The 16,379-nt window shown below is 38.2% G+C and overlaps 3 protein-coding genes across 14 annotated transcripts in view; 1 reads left to right on the top strand and 2 right to left on the bottom strand.

Moving 5' to 3' along the window:
• The window catches only part of LOC308384019 (uncharacterized protein), a 59,486-nt gene extending 58,349 nt beyond the window's left edge, over positions 1-1,137 (bottom strand). For 9 of the 11 annotated variants that reach the window (XM_080862306.1, XM_080862309.1, XM_080862312.1 and 6 more), the window contains exon 1: positions 796-1,137. In XM_080862306.1, the coding sequence (XP_080718432.1) occupies positions 796-862 (67 nt within the window). In that variant the 5' untranslated portion in view covers positions 863-1,137. The remainder of the gene's footprint in view (positions 1-795) is intronic. The other 2 variants (XM_080862315.1, XM_080862316.1) reach the window with 1 other exon arrangement.
• A 6,323-nt stretch (positions 1,138-7,460) lies between these two features.
• stpg1 (sperm-tail PG-rich repeat containing 1) lies at positions 7,461-10,922 on the bottom strand. The gene is made up of 8 exons (XM_080862763.1): positions 10,776-10,922; positions 10,592-10,702; positions 10,397-10,498; positions 9,640-9,810; positions 9,441-9,549; positions 9,194-9,362; positions 8,920-9,110; positions 7,461-8,427 (listed from the first exon to the last, which is right to left on the bottom strand). Exons 2-8 carry the CDS (start codon positions 10,658-10,660, stop codon positions 8,354-8,356), a joined length of 885 nt encoding a protein of 294 aa, XP_080718889.1. The 5' UTR covers positions 10,661-10,702; positions 10,776-10,922; the 3' UTR covers positions 7,461-8,353.
• A 7-nt stretch (positions 10,923-10,929) lies between these two features.
• meaf6 (MYST/Esa1-associated factor 6) lies at positions 10,930-16,142 on the top strand. Of its 2 annotated transcripts, XM_080862764.1 has the most exons (8): positions 10,930-11,037; positions 11,697-11,812; positions 12,147-12,234; positions 12,322-12,367; positions 12,464-12,656; positions 14,210-14,239; positions 15,103-15,136; positions 15,675-16,142. In XM_080862764.1, exons 1-8 carry the CDS (start codon positions 10,948-10,950, stop codon positions 15,687-15,689), a joined length of 612 nt encoding a protein of 203 aa, XP_080718890.1. In that variant the 5' UTR covers positions 10,930-10,947; the 3' UTR covers positions 15,690-16,142. The 2 variants fall into 2 exon arrangements, with proteins under 2 accessions (XP_080718890.1, XP_080718891.1); XM_080862765.1 differs by lacking the exon at positions 14,210-14,239.
• Positions 16,143-16,379: the final 237 nt, after the last annotated feature.

Genomic DNA, 16,379 nt, shown 5'->3' with positions numbered 1-16,379 from the left:
TAGTAAAAAAAAAAAAAAAAAACTTGAATCTCTCTTCTCAGTCTACTGAAAAAATGTGTAGAACACATTTAATACAGCACAAAAGAGTCATGGTGAGATAAGCCTAATTAAAATACCTTTTTTCTGGATTTTTAAGCAAAAAAAGCAACCTAATCGATTATGTTCATTGATAACTGGCATCAATATGAATGTACAGTAAACGACACAGCTGGGGTCACTAATTCCAACTGCTTGTTATAAACATATACCAGTAAAAAGCTCAGATGTGTGAGAAATTCTGCAGCATCCAGTATCCGGGGTGCTCTTGAGCATGACACTGAGTTCCCGTTCGATTATTTATTTATTTTCTGTTTGAGCTGCATGCATTCACCTGCACCGTCTCTCTCCTGTGAGTCTACACTATACATTTTTGCTATATATCTGCGTGGGGCATTTTTCACCCAGTACACCGCCACTGACTTGTTTGGTAATGAAGACCACAGCTCAGTGCAGCATTTCCCGGATCTTTGCTGGTGAGGACCCGCCTGTTGGCGTGGCCGGACAAACACATCTCCTCTTTTAAGATGTCAGAGGGAGACATCTGATAGGCTACACTGCTTCAGCTGTTGAGTTTACATTTTATCCAACCATGTCTTTAGACGGGAAACCACGCTTCATATACAGGGGTTATAATTATAATCATAATAACATTTTTTTTATTTACATAACATTAATGTAATGAATAATCAGATTCCACCCTACTGCCACCCGTTATTCTAACCCCCATTTTCCTTATGCTGACTGTAAAATACTCACTCTTGTCTGTTAGTGTCAGCTTCTCCTCGAAATTATGTCCGAGGTCCTTATAATCCATTGTTTCCATTCAGGCGGATCGCAGACCCTTTCCAGTTGCTGTCATTCCTCAGAGTCGCACAAGTACAGGAGATGAAACTCCCAAACACGCCCTTTGTAAAATCCAAGCCGAGCAAAAGGGAAAAGTGGCCAAAAAAATCTATGGAAATAAAAGCGGATCCGGCTGGAAAAACAGCGCCGAGTCTCTGAAGTGATAAAATGTTACCGGGTGTGTTTTAAAAGCAGAGACTCGGTTCCGTCCGGAGAGCCTGTGGGTCTCTGCTGGAAAATCTACAGTGTGAGAATAAAAAGCTGTAGGTAAGTTAGACATAGGAAGGAAAGATTTCCGGTCAGGATTTTCAAAATAAAACATCCTTGATCAACGCTTTACTTCAGTGGCATTTCAGTTTTCCAAAATTAATTATTATGCGCATTAGGTGGTAGAGTAGTCATCTACCAATCAAAGAGGGTTAGGTCTCCGGCTAATCCAGTCTGCAGGTTGAAGTATCCTTATACAATGAACCCCGAGATTCCCCTTTACAGTGTGTGTGCAAACATTAGATACAGATGCAACTATTTGAAATATTTGACAAGATGCTTAGATATAGAAACAAGCACTTTTATATGTGTGTGATTGTCTGGGTAGATGAATGAGGTTTACAGTAAAATTACCTTTAAGTTAGAGAAGTAGAGAAGTGCTATATAAACTGTAATGTACATGTGATGACCATGGAAGCTTGTTTCTGCCACTGAAAAAAGAAAACATGTTTTATTTTTTGGTCTAATGAGTATACATAGAACATTTTCAGAATATCTATGTACTTCTTTATAGTCAGAGTAAGAAAAACATTTGGAGGGTGTTTCTAACTGCGGGTTGTTATGTGTTGGTAGTTAGTTAGTTAGTGAGTTAGTTAGTTACAATAGATACAATAATGAAAACACAGGAAATACATTTCTTACAGCAGGTAAAAGGTTATTGGGTTTATTTACTTTTTGATTATTTAGTGCGGGGCTTCTTTTGCATATTTTTAATTTGTTTTTGTTTTTGTTTTTTTGGTTCTTACTGGGGTTTTTTGTTGTTATTTTTATGATTTAATTTCCAGCCAGGGTATTATTACAATAAGTAATGATTAATAAGGCAAATCCAGTGAGGATCTTACAACTAGTGATTAAAAAACATTTTTAAAATTCCTCTTTTTCCGATTATTGTTATTAGTGTTGTACACTTTCAATTACTTTGAAACCTACAGTTATTTTTTGAGCCCTTAAATTTTTATTTATGTTTGTAACAGACGTTTTAAAAATGTCCTAATTCGTTTAATTTATTTTTTTCAATTTAATTTAATCTCCTCTTTCGAACTCTAAAAGCTTAAAGATTGTTATTTTGAAGGCAGGATTGTGTCATTTCCTGTTATTTCCTCTTCGCATTGCTCTGGCTTAACCTCGTTGGCAGCGAAAAACCGCATGCCGGACAACTGGACTGTACCATCTACACAGCGAGTGTAAAAAATACGCCACAGAAGAGCCAATACTTCACGAAAGTCTTCTGAAGGTCAAACTTCACATTTACAATAATTTCTCTTTGGCTTTATCCGCAGACGCAGGACATTAGTGTCCCCTTAACTGTCGGAGCCGCTGAATGGTTTGACCCATCAGATGACTCCTCAGCAGCTGAAAACGGCTTGCTGTGGGATGGGCTGTCATAACAACACTGTCGGTGTAATTACAGCAATTATCATCATGTTAATTAACCATTTGTAACAGTGAAAAGCTTTATTTTCTTTAAACATCGTGATATCTTTATAAGCGTGTATTATTTAAGCATATATGTCTGCAAGAAAACAGTATCCCATAGAGATTACACTTAAAAACAGGTTTAAAAAGTACCAAAGTAATCTTAAAGTTACCAATAAACATGAATATACAAAATATTACAAACATGAAGAGCACTACATATTGCACACCCGCTGTTTCAATCATATTTCCCCTGTTTAAAAGATGACAGGGACTTATCTGCTGCTAATTAACAATTAATGTGACCTCCCTCTCACTGCAGGAGGCCAGTGATCCAGGCTGAAAAAAAGAAAACAGAAAGAAAACAAACCCGAAATTATAGCAGTAGCAGTATAATAAAAAAAAGTTTGGAAAATGTGGGGAATTTTCACATGAACACATCTCAGAAGAGGAACCCATCTGGCTTATGTGAGGCTAAAGATAAGCGTCATACATTTTTTAAAGAGGAGCTTTTTAAAAAGTCTGATTAGAAAAAGCCTTTTGCTTTTTTTGCTTAACAATTAAGATTGAGGTCATCATTATATGTCGCTTCATGATGGATGGAAGTGATAGGAAATATAATACAGAGACACACAAACATCCTCCTAATGCACATCTGAGGTTCTTTTCAGAGCTGGACACATTATCCAACATGGTGACAGAGCACATACTGACGTACTAAAGGGCCAAATGTATGTGAGCATTACCGGAGAGATAAAATATGCATGACCCACTTAGCTAGGTGAAGACACTCAGGACTCTAAACACTGATGCTGCTGATGTAGCTACAGACTCAATATCCAGGTCATTCACTCAAGTTTGTGTAGCTTTTTATGTCTGGGGGAAAGTATTTGGCTCTTTCGTGCTTTCTTAGTTTTTTGCATACTTGTCATACTTACATGTTTTTTTTAAACTTTTTTCCCTAAAAAACACAATTTAAAAACTGCATTTTGTATTTAGTCAGGTTACCTTGTTATATCTTGTTATCTTCTTATGTTATCAGGTTAAACTAGAAAATATGACAAATGTGAGGACAGAAGAGGAAGATGACATAGGATGTGTAAATGATGTGCTAAGTTATCTGGTTAATGTAATGTTCTTTGGAAGTATCTTCGTTGTGTTTTTGTTTAAAGGCTGTGTGAGAATACTGGACATAAAAACATTAAAACTAAGACACTTTGAGCATTTTATATGTGGACAGCAGGTAACCGCAAACATCTGTGCAGTCTTACTATGTTTGAGAGCCTGCAGCGCACCTCGCCTATTATCAAAGTAAAGCATATTAATGAGGTGTTGTAGCTGCTCAGATTTGCTTTGATCATTGCAAACGCAACACTAACTATTACTAAAGCGCTGTGTAACTACTGCAAATGTCTGTCTTTAGTAATATCAACAGACAAACACACACGTAAAGAAAATCCTGACACTTTCATTCTGAATCCTCTATCTCAGCCCATGTTGTGGTTTCCATGATCACTGTTTGGTTTGGTCAATAATTTGGATGCATAAGCTGACGTTGCTCTTTTGCATCACTTTCCAAATTCCACTTGGATGTATGTGATAAGCTGACAACACAGGTCAGCTGATCTCACAACCTATCCAACGCAGTATGAATCAATTTTGGGAGTTGTTTTGACATGAGTCAGCTCTCCACTCCTGCACGGCTACATCAGACTTTAGTGTTTAAAGCCTGATAACAAACCTAAGGAAGAAATCCCATCAGCGTGCAGGGAGGGGCTAACTTGTCAGAGTTGGCCATCACAGAAAAGGTTTAGTTATACTCATGTTTAAGGCTCTTTTTTTTTACCCTAGGCACTCATTCCTGCTCAGTGTTTGTACTCCATGTGTGTCACAGTAAAACCACACATAAAATATTGGCTGCAGGGTTTTGAGCATTTTTGACTGTCGCCATTTTGGCATTTTAAAACCAGATGTGTAGAGAGAGGGGGCAGGTTTGACAGCAGAAGTCATTAAACAAGGATCATACCATGGGTAATACACTTTTGTGACTCCTGGAATAACCAACATGTACATACTTTTTACAGTATGACCCAGCATAAGTGACTGAGGTTATAAATTCATCAGGAAAGTTTTTAACTAAGGTCAAAATGGTACATGTGAGGTCCCGCAGACTTCCTCAGGAATCAACCCCTGGGGGCCATTTTAAGAAGAATGCAGTTTTAAGGCATTTGTGTGTTCATATATATATATTTTTTTAGATATACAAAGACACATATCTATATATATATTTTGTGGCACAAGACTGAGTGAATGACCCAAACTGTCGTCCTTAAAGCCTCGCCAGTGGGACTAAAAATCTAAATAAAATGGACTAACAGGCCCGTCGTCTTCTCATGTTATGATCCCGAACAACTCTATAAATACACCATGTGCCTTTAAACATTTTACGCAGGCCCATGAAATTACAGCAAAACAAAACGTGCCTGCAATTCACTGGTGTACTGCCAAGCAGCAGACATAAGCACAACATGACACAATTAGCTGTTCACTCTGGTGCAGAAAGCAGTGCTGTACCCTGTCTCGTTGTTCCTAGAGCCAAATCTAACCTTTACCTTTAATATTTGAAGCCACCGGAGCGTTGTTCTGAATCATATTAGGTGTGCTGCGTCATAATCAGCATTTAAAACGGAGCTAAAAACACTCCTGTTTAGATGAGCCTTTTAGTGGCCTAGTTCCTGATCCTTCATTAGCATTTTATTCAATTTCTGCTTCTTCTATTGGTTTTAATTCTGAGATTTCATCATTTTTAATGGTCTCCTGTTGATCTTAGTCATTATGTAATTTCATTTCTGCTTCTTTTGCTGCTTTTTTAAGTTAATAACTGGTTTTCATTTGTCTGTTACTGATTTTTTGCTCATTCTGTGGTAGCTCGTGCTTTTTGGGTGAAATGTGCTTTATATATGTGCTTGCTTTGCTAGGTAACACACCTGGTAAGTGCACTTAATGAACTAAAGAAAAGATCAGTGAGCAAATTCAAATTCAGTGTGCCTGCAGCATTGTTCTATAGCAATGCTCCTTCTCACTGAGCCTTTCTTTGGGGGAATGCATGTCCACACTCGCCTGCACCTGATGGGGAAGTGGCGAGGTTCAAAGAGAGTCCCATACACCCACAAAGGCATGTTGTTAATGACCCGTCCGGGACAACACCACAAAAGTGCTACAAATCAAGCTTCGTGCCTGCAGTTACACTTTAAGCATTTGTCTGGATACTCCCTGTGCATTTTACCCGAGTGGGAGAGAACCTTCATGTCAGCAAAAGCAGAGTTTTAAATTGCTTTTCTCTTTGTATAACCACAAGAACACAATGCTTTGGTTTTACAGGGCGAGTGCACATATTTGGAAAGCACACTGCTGAAGTCAGAGTCTGAATATAACTACAGCTGCCACAATGTGGGTGTCAAGCATGTCTGCAGTTGGTGGGGAAAAAATCTCCAACTGATTTCCTTGCGAGCAGATGACACTGAGGTCTGAAGTGGATCGCGTCTTCTGAGTGTGCAGATGGAAATAAGCATGAGGTTTCCATAACAGCTCTGAGACAAAATGTTTTTCACGTCGAAGTCAGTCAGGGGGCAGATTTGTCTCCATGAAATTAATTTTCACATTAACAGCTGCATCTGCTGAACACAAAATGCCACGTCAAAGTTTGGAAGGATGTCTCAGACTGAATGCTTTGGAAAACACAGGGCGTTAGATGAGATGAGTAATAACACTTCATGTTTATGTCAAAAATGAAGCTACATGTAGTTAGCTCAGCAGAAAACCTGGAAACAGACATCTCTGATTGCCACTTCATTTCTTTAAAGCCTTTTCAAATTGTTTCCAATATTTATGCCGAGTTAAGGATCCAGAACAAGGACGAAGCATCACCTATGAGGATGGACAAAGTTGCTGGTAGGAGTGGGTGTGACAATTTGGAAACCACCCCCTGAAATAGTCAAAGTAAATACCAACATTTTATCACTACTTAATCAGCAGTCCCCCAAACACCTGTGAACAATATGCGCATGTTTTTGTAAGATTTTAAAGACTTAACTTTAAAGCAAAAATATTTCAGCTATTTTGCTTTTGGTTTAATTCTGTTTATCTGCAGGTTTTTTTCTTGTCATATCAGTTAAACCAGCCACTCCCCAGCTTTCAAGCCTTAATAAAGTCCAAAGAGGTACTAAACACTTTTTTCATTTACCAGTCTGTAAATAAGTTGATTTGACAGCCTCTACCATCTCCAAAAACACCGCTATACCAGAAAGTTTATAATGAAAAGACTCACCAGTTAAAGTATCCTGAGTGGAAATCTAGGTCAGGGTTGAACAACACAAAAGATGCCCATTGTACAACGCATGTCCTGCCCCTGACCCAAAATGCCAATTATCTTCTCCATAGCGGTCGAACACATCATCCTGGTGCATTGATTCAAATCCACGCTTCGTGAAATATCTGGACGTTTAACTGCCCGACACATATTTATTTCAAGGGGAACCGTCATTAATGTAAAGTCTGAGTTTTAATGGCATTTAAATCACGGAGTATTTTGAAGGTCTTTACTTTGCTAGGTTAGCTTTGTGACTGCAGCCTAAAATTGCTTGGAATTTGTAAGCCAATAAGTTTACAAACAAATACAAACACTGTATTTTTAAACAACGTAACAAAAAAGTGAGCATAATCATACAAAACAACAGTTAAACACTTATATGAGCAAACAGAGATCAAGATCATTAATGGTTAGTCAGACAGTTTTTAAATCACCTCGACATATGAGGTATTAAGATAATTCTTCTATATTGGTGTCATACAATTACCTTCTTTCAAAGCATCACATTGCTTCAGGTAGTTGTTAGGTAGAGTTTTATTATCAAAATACCGATTACAGCAGCTTTAGAGATCAAACACAAGGTTTTACATTCGTTTTCTCGACTTATCTGAACCACAAAGCTGCTGTTCCTGCTCAGGACCCGCTCCATGATTATTGTGGACACATAAGTTTATAATGGCATTTATCACAATAACCACGGAAAACATGGAAAAGATGGCGTGTGTAACTTTGTTGTGTTTTCTGTTTTGGAAAATTTTATTAAAAAATTGAAGTAACAAGAGAATCTGGGACCAGAGCTGCACAAGGCCTTACAAAAAGAACATTTACAATCATATGTGCATTAATAACATAATAATAATATTTGATTTTTTTTAAACATTGTGAGAGAGTCAGCTCCAATGCAACGTGATACAGGAACTGAGTGATGCGTCCATTTGTCTTTTGGGTTAAACACCACCCTGCCTCATGCCCAGTCAGTCACATTGCTCACATACACAGTCACTCCACCCCTTCGCCTGCCCTCTGGCAGTTGGCAGAGTGGTGTCATCTCGAGCTCTCAGCTGTTACTGTGGCTTACCATTGGCTGGACCGGCAGCTGCTGGGGACTGTGCCAACACTTTCTTCTATATCACTTTAGAGCATCAGGAAATCCACAAGGACAAAACATATGGCTTTTCAAGAATTCTGGCATTTGACCACCACCACAGTGGATAAATACTGATTATGATTCATTTCCGAAAACATCCAAACATTCCTAGGTCTGATTGGCCAACATAAACATGGAACTAGAGACTAAATTGGTGCAAACATTTAATTTTCATCCAATTCACTCTAAAAGTGCCGATCTAAGAATGGCAGCAATCACAGTTCATCTGAGTGAAGGTGTACGTATCTACAGTGCAGTCTGAGCTGGAAGCTTTACACAGGAACCCAGACTCTGGAGTCGTTGTAAAAGAAGGAATGCTTTGACAAGAGCTGTGGGTTATAGAAACCTGGAAGGAGAGAGAAAGTTTTACTTAATGCTTTCATGAATGCAATAACAACTACTTTAGCTGCTCCTTTATTCATAAGGGATTGCTCTACATGTTTGGTTTGGCAGATCTTTTTTTGTATCTCCTCCTGAGATCAAAGCAGGGATCTGTGCTAGTAGGCAAATGTGTAAACTGCTATGCAACCAATTTATTAATGACACCTTGTTTCAATCAGATTCCGTCAATTCCATTTTAATTATGCAACACCAAATCACAACAGTAGTTGCCTCAAGACGTATATATTAACATAAAGACCCTACAGTATTAGAAAGAAAGACCAAAAATCACACAAGCCCCCTATGAGGAAGCATTTGGTGACAGTGGAGAGGAAAAGCTTCCTTTTAACAGGAAGAAACTGGATATCTATATTGTCATGCGCACCAGTGTTATTTAAGTCCCAGAAAATCAGAGATCAAATTGCATGTGAGAAAACTGCCTCATTTATCTTATTACCTGGTCCTGGGATCTTATCAGCCACCGGTTTTTGGGGTATTCTTTGAGTTCTGGATGCAAAAGCAGCAGTGGGTATGGACTGCTTTGATGGCCGGTCATACTGCCCTATGTCATAGTGCCCAGGACCCGGCAAAGGAGGATCCTTAGGTACAGTCTGAGGAGGTGCTGCTATTGCCAAAAAATATCTTCTCCTTCAAACACACATAAAAGGATGTAAATTTTAGATAATAATAAAAAAAAAGTAGCAAAACCTAAACATTGTATGGTTACTTACGGAAGGATTGTCTTCTTCACTGGGGTGGGTGCCTGATGGGGGTTGTAGGCCCCCGGGCCTGGCACACAGTGGTCGGCCGGAGGAAGGATTCTTTGAGTTTTTGATCTGAAGGGTGACAAGACCGCCTTTGAACCATGCTGGATTAAGCTGCTGTTCACCTCGTAGTGGCCTTTGAGAAGTTTTTAATATTAAAAATTTGAGTGCAAATTTAATAAGAAGCTAAAAAAGACAAAACTTCAATGCAGACCTGGTGATGGCACATTTTTGGGGGGGTAAAATGAATCCCGTGTGGTTCTTGAGAGGAAAGGCGATGTACCGACCACTGAGGAGACGCTTACTCTCCTCACACAAATGACCTGTATAGAAAGAAAAAAAATGACAAAAAAATACACAACAGGATCTCAGAGATTACACCCTGAATCAGCTTTTATAATCAGCACACATACATCATACTGATTTGGAGCTGGAGTTATATGTTTAGGACCATCCATCTGCACAGCTATGGGCAGCCTGAAGACCCTGGAGGCTCCAGTGTTGAAGTCATATTTATTTATGAAGGAACTCTGTAGGTTGTATGCATTTGGGCCTGGAGTGGGTCTCTGTGGCCTTCTGTCAACCTGGGAAAGAGGATGAAGTGATGAAGACATTTAAAAGCAGCAGGGGATTAAAATTTATTAGACTAAAAACAATCAGGTAAATCTAAACTAAGTACTGGAGCCATAACTAACACTGATTTTAAGATTTCTTCTGTGTCATCTTCATTATAAGGCTCAAATATGTTTTGTGGCTCCATACTTTTTTCTTTTTTTTGGATCACAAATTGCTCAGAAAAGGATCCTTTGACATTAAATGTTGCCAACTCCTGCCAGATTATTCAAATTAGGGTTGCAGTGAAACTTAAGTCTGTTAACATAGGATGAATGGCAGGGTGTATACGCCAATCTAACAATGATAAGATAACTTTATTGTCTCCCATAGGAGAAATTCATCCTGGATCAGGCAATACATAAAAAGGCACACAGACAAAATCCACTAGCAATGATGCTGTAGAAAAATAACTTACTGGGTAAGTAAGGATTTTCTAAAGCCCCATTGGGGCAAGAAGTATGATTTAACAAAACAAAACAAAGTATAAATAATCAACAAGACTTCAGAATAAATGCCCAAAGGCGTTTCAAGATGATACCTAGTGGACTTCCTGACCTTGGATGGGACAAAGCCGGTGGTGCCCCTCTTTGAGAAGGAAGGACAGTTGACTTCAGTGCTGGTAAAGCAGTCGTAGGTTCCCGGTCCTGGACTTTCACTCTGACACACAAACACCATTCACGTTATTTATGAGGTACTGTTATTATTATTCTTTTAAAATGCTTTGAATTTTGATGGAGTTAAACTTCCTACCAGACTGATTTGAGAAGCAAACCTCTTAGCCTGGGTGGAAAAGCCCTTCTTTTCCTGATGTGTTGTCATCGCTATTTGGTACTTAGCTTGTATTTAACAAACCTTTACTAGCTACAAGATAAAAGAAACCATTATGTCACGTTTTCAGCTTAAGAATTTATAAGGATTTCCACTTTGGACTCACTCGAAGCCATCTGACGCTATTCGAGCTCCTTGGAATTTTAAAGCAGTTGCTATGGTGATGTGAAAACAGATCTATCGCGAGACTCCAGCGCCACCTGTCGGTGAAATGGAGGCGGGCTTCTTTATTGTACCGAGTTTCTTCTGTTTGTTTCCAGATTAATCGGCCATCCGTCATGGCGATGCATGCGAAGGCGACTCCGCCGCAGATCCCGGACACTCGCCGGGAGCTCGCTGAGCTCGTAAAGAGGAAACAAGAACTCGCCGTAAGTAGACGTTAAGGTGGTTTCCTTAAAAATAAAAGTCGCATTTAATATTTCACCGCGGGAAAATTTCTCGTGCGCGTTGCTAGCCGAGGCCTCGCTACATGCTAAACTAATGTTAGCCAGAGCTAACGGTAGCAGCTAACTTAGTTAGCGGGTCGACAGCGTTGTTTGGCTGACAACGTTTGATTAGGAGTAGTGTTAGTAGTAACAAGACTCCGTTCGAGCTCTCTGAATATTTCTTTTAAGTGTTTTTACGTATACCGACTTCACAGCAGCGCTTTTGACAAAATATTCTAACAACTTAGCGTAGCTAAATTTTAGCAGCCGCCCTGCTTGGCCAAGTTCTCGCGAGAAGTTGGTGTCACATGTGTATTGTGTACATCCAGCCAGATACCTATATTTTTACCTCTCTAACATGAGGAATAATAAATCAGCATTGCGACAGACATCGCTATCTTCACTTTTGCGCGCTCTCTGAATCCTTTCTGCAAATGCAAGTGAATAATTAACACTTCAAAAGAGACATATTTTATTCTTCTAATTTGTGTGTATATAAATAAATGTCTGTTAAAAGTTTACCAGCCAGGTTGATTAATGTAATGACTAAAACTCAGATATCTAACTTTTATTCTTTTCCTCCACATTCTTCACTGTCACAGGAGACATTGGTGAACTTGGAAAGACAAATATATGCATTTGAAGGCAGCTATCTAGAAGACACCCAGATGTATGGCAACATCATCAGAGGATGGGACAGATACCTCACCAACCAAAAGTAAGCAGCTTTGTGGAAATTCATTTACACTAAATGAAAAGTGAGCCATTGACTAATATTAATTACATACAAGCCAGCAGGAGGAGGAAGAGTACAGCCGATGGCTGAAATAAAGTTCCAGTAAAATTACGAAGAAAAAAAAAAAATTACATCTAGTTGATGTTGAAGCAAAAAAAAGTCTGAAGAACTTTCTTCTCTTTTCGTAAGGAAAAACTTAAAATAATTTTAAATATGCCATTTTTTCTGAGGCCCAGTGTGGGCATTTGGAGCCACTTTTGGACCAAACCATTGTTTAAATTTTTTACATTTCTGTTTGCTTGTTTTAATTTAACAGGAACTCCAATAGTAAGACTGACAGACGGAATAGGAAATTCAAAGAAGCAGAGCGTTTATTCAGCAAGTCATCTGTTACATCGGTTGCAGTAAGTCTTTTGCTTATTATTTAACAGGTATGCTGTATAATAACAAAAAGCATTTACTAAACTGTTCAATCGGTGACATTTTTACAGGCCGTGTGTGCACTCGGTGGTATACCAGATCACATGAATGAAAAGCGTGAGTTTTGCTTTTGAGCTAAGCAGCATTAAAAGTTTGTATTTTGTGGACTGGTAGTAATTTTTGTCATTTATGCTGTTGTTTTGATTTCTTCAGGTGAGGCAGGCAGCGGCACAGAAAGCGATACCTCTCCAGATCTCCAGAACCAAGAAAACGAGCCCAGCCAGGAGGACACGGAGGATGTGGACTCAACACTGCAGGACCTGAAGCCTCAGAAGGCTGCCTCCTCCTCCTCCTCAGGCAGCCACCACGGGAGTCACAAGAAGAGGAAGAACAAAAACAGACACAGGTATTAAATAAAGGAATGAGACACGGTGGGATCAGCATGTTGTTAAAATATCCTTGCGTTTTTTGGATTACAGAGCTACATCCATAGCCGTTCATGTAGACTGCTCTTGACAAGCAGGTTACAGAACATGTTTGCGCAAAATTTCTGTATACATCAGAGTTTCTACTAGTAAGGAAACCCCTGTGGCTTCAATCAGAGACACCAGGGAATCTATTTCTCATTTTACTGCCTGTACCTGCAAGAGCTCATTGAATTGCGTTGTTCACAGAGAGATCACAAAAAGTGATCTAGTATGGCTAGAATAAGTTTGCAACTTGGATTCCAGAAGCTCCCGTGTTGTTTTTTTGCTGCCTTGGTGTGTGAGTGTGTACACAGTGGGGGGTATTTAAAGGTATTTTGGGGGGAGGCCAGTATAAAAGGAGTATTTTCTCTTCCAGTAGACTATTACATTTTCTCACGGTTGAATGAATGAGCATTCTCCTGGACAGATTTAGCTGTGAAGAAATATTCACACTTTGCAATCCAGTCTTCTCCTCGATTACAGATGTCACAGTTGAGGGGAAAACAAAAAAATCAAAAAACGGAAAATGTAATAGCAGGGAAATGAATGCTTGTTTGTTTTTGTTTTTTTTTACTGAACGTATCACTTTTTTCTCCTGTTTCAGCATCTCCCTCTGTTATCTGACACTTGCAGATCTGCTTGTACACTTGTGTATCCAGCCCAAGTACACACAGCTGTGCTGGAGACACGAGAGTTGGTCGTAATTAGTCAGTGCACAACAAGCCAAAAAAAAGACATTTTGGATGTGCTGACGTTCTCATGCATGACAAAAGCAATCATAAAGCAAAGAAAAAACCAAAGTCGTGATATAGCACAGACTAACCAGTTGAGGCAACAGTAGATGAATAACATGTTTTCTGAGATAAAGTTGCTTTTTCTTCTTTCTTTTTTTTCTTTCGTCTGCAGTGTGACAACTGCACAGATGTCTTACAACAGGTTAATTGAAGTGTTTGTGACATTTGAGCTTCTGCTTTCAGAGAGAATGGAGGGTATTATTTTGGTATTCAGCCTAAAATATGTTGAGAGATTTCTGGTCCACATCACCTGGTTATTGTTTTTTCTTTACTTCTGAGCTTCTAAAATAAAAAGGATTGGGTTTAGCTTCTTGGTGTTACTTTCCCCAACAGGGAGTGTACATGGTTTCACTAGTAAACATTACTCAAAAGTCTGTTTATTTTTCTTAAAGAAATTTACTGTGCTTGACCAAAATTAGACTTATTCAAAGTGGGTGATCAGAGGGTCAATAAATGATAAGTTTGTTAAGACAAATTAGGTTTAACGTGTCATGTCGACGTGTTTTTTGTTGACTCGGGCCTCACTGTTCATGCCTACATATTAACACAGCAGGTTCTCCTCCTAACACAGCGTGATGGGGTGGTGCTCTCACTCTCTAAAGTTTGGACTGCAGTTTTATATACTCGTAGGGCTTTAGGCTCAGGTTGGTAAACTAACAGCTGCTGCTCTCTTCCCTCCCCTAATGCTGCTCCCTCAGTCCTTCTGCCATGTTTGATTATGACTTTGAGTAAGTCTGAATTTTACTTCCTGCTCCTGTCACGTTTACATCCTGCCTGCTACTAAGCCCATCATCAAAGTATCCACTGTTTTCCTCTCCTCTATGTCCTCTTACTATTTTTATTTGTATATTCTTCTCTAAATCTTTGCTTTTCTTTTTTAAATTTTGATTTCAACTTTTTATTTTATTTTATTTTTTTAAGTTTTCTTCTTTTATTTGATTTGAATAATTTTTTATTCTTCAATTTTTGCATATGTTTACTTTATTTTTACATCTATTTTATTTTAAGTTTTAATTTAATTTCTGATTTTTACTTATTTTTGCATGTTTTAATTAAGCTTTATTTTAACTTCGAACCTTTTTAATTTTAATTTTTCATTTCAATTTTTACTTTTTATTTTTACGTTTTCACTTTTTTATGCATGATTTGACTTTAATTATTAATCTTCTCCCTCTGTACGGTTAGTTTGAATTGAAGCCTGCTTGTTATTTTATTACTCAGTCACACTGCATGTCCAACACTTCATTCTTTGATATGTACATATTTTCTTAAATGCATGCCAGCATCCAGCACTCTGAGCGTCAGTAAATTTTCTTGCTTCTTGATGGGTTTTCCCACAGATTCATTTCAGTTTTGCTTCTTCAGCTCCGCTTGCTGGGTTGCTCGTTAGATGACGGATTGGTTAGGAGGTTCTGTATGAGCAAGAACGATCATGCGGTCATGTAGTTTTATTGTTACCAGGCTTATTTATTTATTTATTCATTTTTAGGCTTCTTCATAGTACAGTAGTGGTACTGCTTTTCTCCATAATTCCCATCAGAAGCAGGATTTTAATGTAAGATGACTAATGCTGTCTTTGTTCTTGTTTCAGGTTTGACATGAAGGTTAACAAGAAACCCAGAGCTGTAAGTTCACTGTTCTGTTACACTGAGACACTTTAATGTCTTTGACATTTACTTTGCTGCTTCTATTACTTGTAGTGACTGTTTTGCTTTACTTTTGCTTTATTGAATCTCTTGGATAGAGCTCTTCGTTTTATAGAGGCTAGATGCCTTGCTGTATTTTTATTTCTTATTTATTTATACATAAATAAGAAAGTTCAGGTCAATAAAATATGTTTTAGACATTACAGGTTGTGTTTGTATCGTTTTGGCAGCTGCGACATGAATTTTCCAAATTTGGGTATTTAAAAAAAAAATGATGTTAATCATTTTATCTTTTAATAAAATGGCAGCTGATCGTTTAAATTCAGAAGTTTCGATCATCTGACCAACAGCCTGAAACCTTAAATAATCCAGATTCCTGTCATCTATGACGTTTTTGTCTTCCTTACCCTAAAAATAACTGAAAGAGGTATTTCTTTTAATTTAAGTAATAATTACTTTAGTCGACTGATTGATGAATAACTGTTAAGTGTGACTCGGCTCCTATTTTTATGTGCAGGATTACTCGACTTAAAACACCTGGAGGACCTGGACACATGAGGATACATGAGATTTCTGGACTTTTTTTTTTTTTTTTTTTTTTTTTAATCACTTTTTGTTGTTGTTGTTGTTGTTGTTGTTGTCGTCATATTTCAGCCTGTACTGTGTACATCAGTTGAAACATTCCCCTCACCGCCTACCACTGGATGGGGTTCACTTTTTGATCTACCTTCAGTAGATATACGGTGTTGCTTGTTACTTGTCGCCTACTGGCGCTCTCTGCCAGTAACACATCATCTTGTATAGTGTTTTCTTTTTTTGTTTTTTTAAAGAAAATGACTGTATTTATTGTGTAGCTAATTTTCTTGTTTCCCATTGTAAGAAAATCTTTTTTTGTTAAGCATCACATGGTCGGATTACCCTCAAATCCCCCAAATTCTTTTATGACATTGTTTGTTTGACAAAAAAATAAAATACTTCAAGAATATGTTTTGGTTTTTAAAACTATCGAGGTATGCGACTGTTATTAAAATGTCATGACGGGAAGCTTCGTTTAGCCTAACATTCCCACACATACAGCACATACATGAGTGCAAATATCAACAGTGTTTATGTGACTAGTGCATAAAATAGCCGGCACATTTTCGTCTGTCAGTTCTCAGCTTGTTTTAAAATGTTTATTTAAGTACACAAGAGCACAGTCTGGTGGTTGTCGGGCACATGG

This window comes from Rhamphochromis sp. 'chilingali' (assembly GCF_963969265.1).
Source record: "Rhamphochromis sp. 'chilingali' genome assembly, chromosome: 17".
NCBI lineage: Eukaryota > Metazoa > Chordata > Actinopteri > Cichliformes > Cichlidae > Rhamphochromis > Rhamphochromis sp. 'chilingali'.
This window is presented reverse-complemented; position numbering and strand designations above follow the sequence as displayed.

Bases quoted from the DNA above. Each gene is read 5' to 3' on its own strand.
- stpg1 (XM_080862763.1), bottom strand. From the start codon at position 10,660: ATGACAACACATCAGGAAAAGAAGGGCTTTTCCACCCAGGCTAAGAGG. The intron at 9,363-9,440 runs GTCTGCATTGAA...AACTTCTCAAAG, and splicing joins CAAAAATGTGCCATCACCAG to GCCACTACGAGGTGAACAGC. The intron at 9,111-9,193 runs GTAAGTAACCAT...GTGTGTTTGAAG, and splicing joins GTGAAGAAGACAATCCTTCC to GAGAAGATATTTTTTGGCAA.
- meaf6 (XM_080862764.1), top strand. From the start codon at position 10,948: ATGGCGATGCATGCGAAGGCGACTCCGCCGCAGATCCCGGACACTCGC. The intron at 11,813-12,146 runs GTAAGCAGCTTT...TTAATTTAACAG, and splicing joins AGATACCTCACCAACCAAAA to GAACTCCAATAGTAAGACTG. The intron at 12,657-14,209 runs GTATTAAATAAA...CTGCTCCCTCAG, and splicing joins AAGAACAAAAACAGACACAG to TCCTTCTGCCATGTTTGATT.